Genomic DNA, 11,701 nt, shown 5'->3' with positions numbered 1-11,701 from the left:
ACACTAGATCGCGTGTTAGAAGAGAGCGAGAAAGAGAGCGAGAAAGAGAGCTGAGAAAGAGAGCGAGAAAAGGAGAGCGAAGCAAAGAGAGCGAGAAAGAGAGCGAGAGAAGCGAGAAAGAGCGAGAAAGAGAGCGGAGAAGAGAGAGCGAGAAAAGAGAGCGAGAGAGAGAGAGCGAGAAAGGAGAGCGAGAAAGAGAGCGGAGAAAGAGAGCGAGAAAGAGAGCGAGAAAGAGAGCGAGAAAGAGAGCGAGAAAGAGAGCGAGAAAGAGAGCGAGAAAGAGAGCGAGAAAGAGAGCGAGAAAGAGAGCGAGAAAGAGAGCGAGAAAGAGAGCGAGAAAGAGAGCGAGAAAGAGAGCGAGAAAGAGAGCGAGAAAGAGAGCGAGAGAAGAGAGAGAGCGAGAAAGAGAGCGAGAAAGAGAGCGAGAAAAGAGAGCGAGAAAGAGAGCGAGAAAGAGAGCGAGAAAGAGAGCGAGAAAGAGAGCGAGAAAGAGAGCGAGAAAGAGAGCGAGAAAGAGAGCGAGAAAGAGAGCGAGAAAGAGAGCGAGAAAGAGAGCGAGAAAGAGAGCGAGAAAGAGAGCGAGAAAGAGAGCGAGAAAGAGAGCGAGAAAGAGAGCGAGAAAGAGAGCGAGAAAGAGAGCGAGAAAGAGAGCGAGAAAGAGAGCGAGAAAGAGAGCGAGAAAGAGAGCGAGAAAGAGAGCGAGAAAGAGAGCGAGAAAGAGAGCGAGAAAGAGAGCGAGAAAGAGAGCGAGAAAGAGAGCGAGAAAGAGAGCGAGAAAGAGAGCGAGAAAGAGAGCGAGAAAGAGAGCGAGAAAGAGAGCGAGAAAGAGAGCGAGAAAGAGAGCGAGAAAGAGAGCGAGAAAGAGAGCGAGAAAGAGAGCGAGAAAGAGAGCGAGAAAGAGAGCGAGAAAGAGAGCGAGAAAGAGAGCGAGAAAGAGAGCGAGAAAGAGAGCGAGAAAGAGAGCGAGAAAGAGAGCGAGAAAGAGAGCGAGAAAGAGAGCGAGAAAGAGAGCGAGAAAGAGAGCGAGAAAGAGAGCGAGAAAGAGAGCGAGAAAGAGAGCGAGAAAGAGAGCGAGAAAGAGAGCGAGAAAGAGAGCGAGAAAGAGAGCGAGAAAGAGAGCGAGAAAGAGAGCGAGAAAGAGAGCGAGAAAGAGAGCGAGAAAGAGAGCGAGAAAGAGAGCGAGAAAGAGAGCGAGAAAGAGAGCGAGAAAGAGAGCGAGAAAGAGAGCGAGAAAGAGAGCGAGAAAGAGAGCGAGAAAGAGAGCGAGAAAGAGAGCGAGAAAGAGAGCGAGAAAGAGAGCGAGAAAGAGAGCGAGAAAGGAGAGCGAGAAAACGAGAGCGAGAAAGAGAGCGAGAAAGAGAGCGAGAAAGAGAGCGAGAAAGAGAGCGAGAAAGAGAGCGAGAAAGAGAGCGAGAAAGAGAGCGAGAAAGAGAGCGAGAAAGAGAGCGAGAAAGAGAGCGAGAAAGAGAGCGAGAAAGAGAGCGAGAAAGAGGAGCGAGAAAGAGAGCGAGAAAGAGAGCGAGAAAGAGAGCGAGAAAGAGAGCGAGAAAGAGAGCGAGAAAGAGAGCGAGAAAGAGAGCGAGAAAGAGAGCGAGAAAGAGAGCGAGAAAGAGAGCGAGAAAGAGAGCGAGAAAGAGAGCGAGAAAGAGAGCGAGAAAGAGAGCGAGAAAGAGAGCGAGAAAGAGAGCGAGAAAGAGAGCGAGAAAGAGAGCGAGAAAGAGAGCGAGAAAGAGAGCGAGAAAGAGAGCGAGAAAGAGAGCGAGAAAGAGAGCGAGAAAGAGAGCGAGAAAGAGAGCGAGAAAGAGAGCGAGAAAGAGAGCGAGAAAGAGAGCGAGAAAGAGAGCGAGAAAGAGAGCGAGAAAGAGAGCGAGAAAGAGAGCGAGAAAGAGAGCGAGAAAGAGAGCGAGAAAGAGAGCGAGAAAGAGAGCGAGAAAGAGAGCGAGAAAGAGAGCGAGAAAGAGAGCGAGAGAAAGAGAGCGAGAAAGAGAGCGAGAAAGAGAGCGAGAAAGAGAGCGAGAAAGAGAGCGAGAAAGAGAGCGAGAAAGAGAGCGAGAAAGAGAGCGAGAAAGAGAGCGAGAAAGAGAGCGAGAAAGAGAGCGAGAAAGAGAGCGAGAAAGAGAGCGAGAAAGAGAGCGAGAAAGAGAGCGAGAAAGAGAGCGAGAAAGAGAGCGAGAAAGAGAGCGAGAAAGAGAGCGAGAAAGAGAGCGAGAAAGAGAGCGAGAAAGAGAGCGAGAAAGAGAGCGAGAAAGAGAGCGAGAAAGAGAGCGAGAAAGAGAGCGAGAAAGAGAGCGAGAAAGAGAGCGAGAAAGAGAGCGAGAAAGAGAGCGAGAAAGAGAGCGAGAAAGAGAGCGAGAAAGAGAGCGAGAAAGAGAGCGAGAAAGAGAGCGAGAAAGAGAGCGAGAAAGAGAGCGAGAAAGAGAGCGAGAAAGAGAGCGAGAAAGAGAGCGAGAAAGAGAGCGAGAAAGAGAGCGAGAAAGAGAGCGAGAAAGAGAGCGAGAAAGAGAGCGAGAAAGAGAGCGAGAAAGAGAGCGAGAAAGAGAGCGAGAAAGAGAGCGAGAAAGAGAGCGAGAAAGAGAGCGAGAAAGAGAGCGAGAAAGAGAGCGAGAAAGAGAGCGAGAAAGAGAGCGAGAAAGAGAGCGAGAAAGAGAGCGAGAAAGAGAGCGAGAAAGAGAGCGAGAAAGAGAGCGAGAAAGAGAGCGAGAAAGAGAGCGAGAAAGAGAGCGAGAAAGAGAGCGAGAAAGAGAGCGAGAAAGAGAGCGAGAAAGAGAGCGAGAAAGAGAGCGAGAAAGAGAGCGAGAAAGAGAGCGAGAAAGAGAGCGAGAAAGAGAGCGAGAAAGAGAGCGAGAAAGAGAGCGAGAAAGAGAGCGAGAAAGAGAGCGAGAAAGAGAGCGAGAAAGAGAGCGAGAAAGAGAGCGAGAAAGAGAGCGAGAAAGAGAGCGAGAAAGAGAGCGAGAAAGAGAGCGAGAAAGAGAGCGAGAAAGAGAGCGAGAAAGAGAGCGAGAAAGAGAGCGAGAAAGAGAGCGAGAAAGAGAGCGAGAAAGAGAGCGAGAAAGAGAGCGAGAAAGAGAGCGAGAAAGAGAGCGAGAAAGAGAGCGAGAAAGAGAGCGAGAAAGAGAGCGAGAAAGAGAGCGAGAAAGAGAGCGAGAAAGAGAGCGAGAAAGAGAGCGAGAAAGAGAGCGAGAAAGAGAGCGAGAAAGAGAGCGAGAAAGAGAGCGAGAAAGAGAGCGAGAAAGAGAGCGAGAAAGAGAGCGAGAAAGAGAGCGAGAAAGAGAGCGAGAAAGAGAGCGAGAAAGAGAGCGAGAAAGAGAGCGAGAAAGAGAGCGAGAAAGAGAGCGAGAAAGAGAGCGAGAAAGAGAGCGAGAAAGAGAGCGAGAAAGAGAGCGAGAAAGAGAGCGAGAAAGAGAGCGAGAAAGAGAGCGAGAAAGAGAGCGAGAAAGAGAGCGAGAAAGAGAGCGAGAAAGAGAGCGAGAAAGAGAGCGAGAAAGAGAGCGAGAAAGAGAGCGAGAAAGAGAGCGAGAAAGAGAGCGAGAAAGAGAGCGAGAAAGAGAGCGAGAAAGAGAGCGAGAAAGAGAGCGAGAAAGAGAGCGAGAAAGAGAGCGAGAAAGAGAGCGAGAAAGAGAGCGAGAAAGAGAGCGAGAAAGAGAGCGAGAAAGAGAGCGAGAAAGACAGCGAGAAAGAGAGCGAGAAAGACAGCGAGAAAGAGAGCGAGAAAGAGAGCGAGAAAGAGAGCGAGAAAGAGAGCGAGAAAGAGAGCGAGAAAGAGAGCGAGAAAGAGAGCGAGAAAGAGAGCGAGAAAGAGAGCGAGAAAGAGAGCGAGAAAGAGAGCGAGAAAGAGAGCGAGAAAGAGAGCGAGAAAGAGAGAGAGAAAGAGAGAGAAAGAGAGAGAAAGAGAGAGAAAGAGAGAGAAAGAGAGAGAAAGAGAGAGAAAGAGAGAGAAAGAGAGGAGTGGTTTACAATCAAATGAGTGAGTCATTTTTTCCCCTTGCAGAAGATGGTAGATGGCTGATGCCTTGATGGATGGTAAGCATGGACACTGGGGATGACAAAGGTAATAGCGACACAGAAATTGGAACAAATATTTTGAACTGCGTCCATGTCCCCATCCCCAGATGATCCATTGTGAATTCTGACGTCATCTAAGACATCATAGTTGATCGATTGGTTTGGGGGATTAAAGGGACCAGACTGCTATGGTCATCGGTCCATAAGACAGCATGAATCCCGATCTTTGATTCTAAATTTAGATGCACTCAGGCTAGTATCTGTAGGGTGATGCGTCAGAAACACTGTTACCCTGCTAATAGTAAGTGATTTACTGTGTTAGGATGTCACATGTAAATAACATACTAGCAGAGACTACTTCTGAAGTGCCCTGATACATATGAAATATTTCATGTCAAGCTTTGACTATGAGAATTTTTTATGAAGCAGGAAATTGATCAGTGGAGGCTACTTAATACATCACACCATGCATGATACAGTAGAATAATAATAAAAAATAACATCAAAATGCTCCCAAACATGTCCAAGAAAATAGACTCCAACTGTAACAAAATGCTTCCCTAACTCCTAACTACGGCCTCCATCATCACCGCACGAGCATTCCATACTTTACAGTGCTAGATGACTGACATTTCCATCAGTGCAATTGTGTGTTATATCAAGGTAGTCAAGTTGGAAATTGTCCATTACGTACCTTAAGATTCCTGAAAATCTACATCGGCATCTACATAGTCCGCAAGCCATCGCCCGGTGCGTGGCGGAGGGTACCATGTACCATTACTAGTATTTCCCTCCCCTCTTCAACATGCAAATCGAGCGAGGGAAAGACGACTATCTATATGAGCCCTAATTCCTCACATCTTATCTTCTCACTCCTTGAGCACAACGCATGTTGGTGACAGGAGGTCCGTTCCGCAGTCAGCTTCAAATGCTGACTCTCTAAATTTTCTTCATAGTATTCCTCGAAAAGAACCTCGCTTTCCCTCCATGGATTCCCATTTGAGTTCCCGAAGCATCTCCGGAACACTTGTGTGTTGATCAAACTTACCAGTAACAAATCTATCAGTCCACCTCTGAATTGCTTCGATGTCTCCCTTCATCCTGACCTGGTACGGATCCCAAACACTCGAGCAGTACTTAAGAACAGGTCGCACGAGCGCCCTATATGCGGTCTCCTTTACACGTGAACCACACTTCCCTAAAATTCTCCGAATTAGACCATTCACCTTCCCTTCCACATTTCTCGCACGCTCGCTCCATTTGATATTGGTTTGCAATGTTGCTCCCAGGTATTTTAACGATATGACTGTCTCCGAACATTACAGGTTTGCACTTCCTACCCATCCGCATTAACTTACATTTTTTCCACATTCAGAGCTGGCTGCCATTCATCACACTAATTAGAAATTTTGTGTAAGTCGTCTTGCGTCTTCCTACAGGCAATCAACTTCGACATCTTACAGTACATCACGGCAAACAACAGCAGATTGCTGTCCACCAAATCATTTATGTGCATAGGAAACAACATTCCTCTGAGGCACTGCTGACGATACCATAGCCCCTGATGAACACTCACCATCTAGCACAACATATTGGGTTCTGTCAGTTAAAAAGTCTTCGGGCCACTCACGTATCTGTGAACTTACTCCATATGCTCGTACCTTCGTTAAAAACCTGCAATGGGGCACCGTGTCAAATGCTTTCCGCAAATCTAGAAATATGGACCCAGCCTGTTGACCTTCATCCATAGTTCGCAATATATCATGTGAGAAAAGGGCAACATGAGTTTCGCACGAGCGATACTTTCTAAAACGTTGCTGATTCATGGCTCTCAGTATAAAGAAAGTATTATATCCGAATTGAGAATATGTTCAAGGATCCTGCAGCAAACCTAAGTTGGGGATAGTGGACTGTAATTGTACGGGTCCGTTGTTACACGTTTCTCCAGTCGCTTGGAACTTTATGCTGCGCGAGAGATTCACGATAAAGGCAAGATAAGTAAGGCGCCAGTGCCGTAGAGTACTCGTCGTGAAACCTAATTGGCTTTCCATCCGCACCTGGTGATTTGTTTTCAAGTCGTTCAGTTGTTCCTCTGCGCTACAGCTGCTTAATACTATGAATCTAAACTTGACATATGCTTGCTGCAGATCCTTACTGCTACGTATTTTTACTGTATTTAATGGCTGAAATGGCTCTAAGCAATATGGGACTTAACATCTGAGGTCATCAGTCCCCTAGACTTAGAACTACTTAAACCTAACCAACCTAAGGATATCACACACATCCATGGCCGAGGCAGGATTCGAACCTGCGACCGTAGCAGCAGTGTGGTTCCGGAGTGAAGCGCCTAGAACCGCTCTGCCACAGCGGCCGGCTCTAGTCAATGTCTCTGGCGACAGTGTCTAGGATTTCTAGTCCTATTTATGTTTGCTTGTTAGATTTATTTACGGTCAGGTTTCTCTCTAGTTCGCTACCAGACTCTTGCAGACAACTTCATCACCTACGAACATCCTACAGCCAAACAAATATCCCGCCAGCCGGTGTACAGTGTATAGCGGTAGGTGCATTGTAGCAGTGTTATTGATTAAATTCTCACCCCAATCTCAAGCACAGAGTAAGAAACGATTGTCATTATACCCCTCCCTCCCCCCCCCCCCCCCCTACATATGTAATTCAGTAACACTGTCATTGCTTGAGGCTTGAAAATTGCAGTTATTTCTGCTGAAATCCGATCTAACTGACATGAAGCATAATCTGACAGCGCTACTTTTGTGTCAACAAATTGTGTGTTTTCATATATTAACACTAGATTGAACTCTAGATCTCATTACAAATCATTTAATAACATATTTAACGTTGCAGTGAGTAATACCACATTCATTGGCGCATTATAGTGGTGTAAGTGTCGCTGATAGTGGAAACTCTAAACTGGAAACAATTGTATGGATCATGGAACTTGTCTGGAAAAAGTTCTGTATGTTACTCCGATCTACTTTTTATGGCTAGTAACCCTGTACGTAACGGGTAAGTGGTGGGTAGAAATCTGCTATAAATGTTAGATGTCCTATAAACTACATAAAATACAATTTGTGTGAGAAATCATTTAAAAATGCAGTGCTAACCGGACATTAGATCACATTTTGTTTTTATGAAGGCTGGAGTTTAACGTTTCGTTTACACTGACGTCAAGCTTTCATCACAACAAGGCGCACCTACAGTGAAAATCGGTGTTAGTTATAACAGTATCACCCACCAAAAGAGTGTGGGTCACTGCGGTACAGCCGGCTCAGAATCCTTGCTTATGAATTTACGATATATAGTGCATTTTCCTGTACGAACATCCTTACAAGTATCAGAAACGAGTTAGAAATGCCCTGGAAACGTTTGATGTACATGTCAGTCGCTTATGTATTTTGAAATTTGAAATGTTCACAGTCCAAATCTAAAGGGCTACTCTGATAGCAGAAGCGGATGGAAGATTTCTTGGAATCATTATCAAACCGTTTATCACCATCACCAGTATTCGAAAACAATGAGTTTGGGAACCCTCGGGTTTCAAATTTTTGTGGTTATGAGCCTACAGAAGATACGGGAATATTTTAATGTGATAATTCAATTGACAGTACTGCCATAAGTTAAAACCACATCTACTAATTTCCCCCTGTTCTGCTACCTATCCTGTCTCACCTTCGAGGAACGCATTTCACTGCAGACGCATTCTCTGATATTTCGAGGGTACTGTACGGAGTATCAACGAGTTGATGCAGACAGCTAAAGGGCTGTACTGCTAGTGCAGTCAGCTGTTCAGTTTTAGAACGCGTCTTATGCAACGTCTTGAGACTGAATAACGACATGTATTCCATAAACAATGATTACGCGGAATTGAGCTCGCGCTGTTCAGCCACAAGACTCAGAAGGCGGTAGATACATCAATCTAGTATTGCTCTACTGATTTTACTCTGCCATATGAACCCAATGGCGTTAAATCATCATCAGCATGCGACTTCTCATGCTTTTCCGACCGATCTGTCGAAAATGCACTTCTCGGGTATTCGCACGGTATTTCACTGATGCAGCTGCTCGGCATCTTCAGGTGATAGTTGCTGCCGTCACTGCTGCATGGCGCGACTGGTGATAATCGTGCGACGGCGTAGAAATGTATCAGGCCGGGAGCAGGGAAGACGCGAGCGCGGGAAGACGCTGGCGGAGGAAAGCGGCGCTCCTAGTGACCCCTGCTGTGAGTCGCAGAAACGCCTTCCGTGAGTGCCCTGTGGGCAATGACTGCGGTGCCGGACGTTCCTGTGGCCAAAAGCTGAATTAAATCTCAGCAGTGCATTGCGTCGCGTCGCGTGATGAGTAGGAAGTTCTCGTTTTCCCCACTTTAATGTAATGGCAGCCAGTGCTGGATTCCAGGTGGTGCTTAGTTGAAAACCTGCGCCCCTGTTGATAAAATTGTCCGCCTTAACGGATATGTGTGGCCGCCTCAACAACAGTCCCAGAAAGATGACGCTGGGGATAAAATTTAAGTCTTTTCGTAAAACTTACGATTCCCTGTGTCCAAGCAATGCTGTGCTACTGCTGATTCATCAGGTTGCCCCAGGGGTGAATGACGATAGGGTTCGACGCGACGTTCTTGCCCGGTTCCGCATGTCTGCCCAGTATAAGATCTTCCACGTCGGCATGGGGCCTTATGCACAGCACGTTTCCTGAGGCCAAGGTCGTCTTTGACCGAGCACAATAAATTCCTCAATTTTGCTGGTGGCCGAAAAACACATTTGATGTACCTTTTTAGGATTCTTTCTATTCTTCAAGGCGTCTCGCTAAAATAGGGCAAGAACGCCGTTGCAGTGGGTGCCTTCAAATCTTCGTTTGCATCCCTGCTTCGAATTTGCTTAGCACGGAACGCTTGTTCGCAACCAGAAGACAGTACCATAAAGCATCTGCTGCATATGTTGAATGTCCTGCGTCCTTTGTTATAGCCTATAGCGGCTAACTTAACAAGTTGTTTGATGCAAAGTACAGGCGAAGTGAATGTAAACTTATTGTTAGATTTGCTAGAAGGATTCTGGCATGTACTGTAAGGGAAAAAAATGACAGGACACTAGTACCATGAATTTCAGAGTACATGACAAATCAGAAACACTATGCTAGGGTCATAACAGTTATCTACCCCACAGCTTTTGCGGAACGATAATCACGGCACTGTAATGTGACTACGGTACCTGTTTCATTCGCTCGATGATGCACGATAATGCGGATGCAGTGAACGATGTCTGCCGGCGTCTCGTGCACTAGTGGAGGTGGCTGCAAGCGTTCGGCACGCTATCGCGGCAGGTCTCGCGTCTGCACATGGCTGGAAGTAGTCTGCTGACGTCTCCTACTGGTTTTTAAATACATCAATTCCTGCCTTACTGTACACATGACGAAACACCGGCAGCTATAATGCTGGACTTTGCGGCAGTCGACGCAACTCGACATCTTTTTTTTTTTTGTTTTTTTTATGAATAGACGTTCCCGCCCTATACTATCCTACAACATACTGAGTTACATCACTAGCACCAGTATTCCTCAAAAGTTTGTGGGGAACTTGCGTTTCTTGGTTTTATGTTTTGGCTTTCTTTAAAGACAAAGAGAAAAGACGAAGCGGTAGCCCTGCCTGCGCCTACCGTTATGTATTTTTGATTTTCAAATCTTATAAAACGTAACATGTTTTTCCTGTTCCTCGGTAAGAGGAAGGACTCGCTGCTAATGAACGACGGTAGACCCACCTTATTTTAGAGCGTACAGTGTTGTATGGCTCGTCAATGAGATAGTACCTCGTGTTCCTGCTGCTAATAAGGCTAGTACACCGTTCGTTTGTTGCACATTTTTACGAGCTTCCAACAGGACCGTCTTATTTATTTACAGATAAATGTGTAGTTACTAGATTATTTTTGTAATTTCTTGCTTTTTCTAGTGCTTATTAGGCACAAACTTATTTTAATAACAGTGTAGCACACCGTATCGCCGTTGCTATCGACCCTTATATCCACACTCGTATCGCATAGGCTTTTGTTTGTTTTGTTTAGTGCAGCTCAGTGTCGTTTAGGCACTTCGAATTCCTGCTGATAATAAGCCGAGAGAACCGTTCGTTTATTCTGTATTTTTACGAGCTTCAAACGGGAGCGACTGCAGTAATAGATAGGAGCTGTGATTGCTGTGTACAGATGCGAGCTGAGTTGGCGACCCTTCGCTCACAGATTCCGTCACACAGCTTGAGGTTGCTGCCAAGGGGCATCACTGGGGGGGGGGGGGGGGGGGGAGGGGGGGGAGGGGGGGGAGGGGGGGGGTCGGACGCGGGGACGCGAGAGACGTCGAGCACGTCTCACGTGTCCCCCGTTCGGTCCACTGCTGTGGTCGCCCCGGGTACTGCCTGCACTCAGGTTGACTCCTCACCCATGGTCGAGTGGGCGATCATTCCAAAGTCTGGCAGGCAGCGAAAACTTCCGAGGGGGCCGATCGTAGGGCCTCCCCAGTTCGTTTGAAGAACAGGTTTCGGGCGTTACCTGTGGGTGACGGTGTCCGAGTCAGATGCAGTCGTCCACCCTGTTCCAGAGGAAGCTTCTCGGCCCACATGGTCTGGACATTCACAGAGGATGGGTTGGCTGGTAGTTGGGAGCTCCAATATTAGGCACATAGTGGGTCTCTTAGAAACATAGCTGCCAAGGAGGGAAAGAAGCCAGTGCGCACTCCATGTGCATACTGGAGGGAGTCATTTCGGATGTGGAAAGGCTGCTTCCGGATGCCATGAAGAGTACAGGGTGAAGCCAACTGCAGGTGGTGGTTCATGTCGGTACCAATGACATATGTCGCTTTGGGTTGGACGAGATTCTCTCTGGTTTTGGGCGGCTAGCGGAAATGGTAAAGACTGCCAGTCTAGCTTGTGAGATTAAGGCGGAGCTCACCATCTGCAGCATCGTCGATAGAACTGGCTGTGGTTCTTTGGTGAAGAGCCGAGTGGAGGGTCTGAATCAGAGGCTCAGGCTGTTCTGTGACTGTAGGCTGCAGATTCCTTGACTTGCGCCATCGGGTGGTGGGTTTCCTGGTTCCGCTTAATAGGTCAGGGGTCCACTATACACAGGAGACGGTTATACGGGTAGCGGGAGCCGTGTGGAAGGAACTGGGCGGTTTTTTATGTTAGAGGACCTCGGGAACCACAGAAATGGCGTCCATCTAAAAGGAGACATGTAAAACACAGTTAGTTGTAGAAACGATCGGTATTCTAGTTGTAAATTGTCTTAGCTGTGTTGGGAAAGAACCAGAGCTCCAAGCCCTAATAGAAAGCACTGGAGTTTAAATAGTTATAGACACAGAAAGCCTGATAAAGCCGGAAATACGTTCAGCACAAATTTTTACAAATGATCTAACAGTGTTCAGAAAGGATAGATTAAATACAATTTATGGTGGAGTTGTTATTGCTGCCAGGCGTAGTATGCCTTTTTGTGAAATTGAAGTAGATAGTTCTTGCGAAATAGTATAGGTAGAGGTTATACTTGACAATTTGACCATCAGACTAAACTATTAATTGAGTCGTTTACCGACGCCCCGCCCCCCCCCCCCTCCCGACCATAAGATATAGTTGCTGAACAGTTCAAAGAAAACTTTAGTCTCATTTCACATAGATACCGCACTCCTACAATTATAGTCGGGGGTGACTTTA

At 46.8% G+C, this 11,701-nt stretch overlaps 1 protein-coding gene across 1 annotated transcript in view; it reads left to right on the top strand.

Annotated features, from left to right (window-relative positions):
* The window catches only part of LOC126359369 (trichohyalin-like), a 4,166-nt gene extending 152 nt beyond the window's left edge, over positions 1-4,014 (top strand). Inside the window, exons 2-3 of the mRNA XM_050007628.1 lie at positions 23-3,728; positions 3,770-4,014. Coding sequence (XP_049863585.1) covers positions 23-3,728; positions 3,770-4,014 — 3,951 coding nt within the window. The remainder of the gene's footprint in view (positions 1-22; positions 3,729-3,769) is intronic.
* Positions 4,015-11,701: the final 7,687 nt, after the last annotated feature.

This window comes from Schistocerca gregaria, chromosome 1, assembly GCF_023897955.1.
Source record: "Schistocerca gregaria isolate iqSchGreg1 chromosome 1, iqSchGreg1.2, whole genome shotgun sequence".
NCBI lineage: Eukaryota > Metazoa > Arthropoda > Insecta > Orthoptera > Acrididae > Schistocerca > Schistocerca gregaria.
Note: the sequence above shows the minus strand (reverse complement) of the source record. Positions and strands in the feature narration are given on the sequence as shown.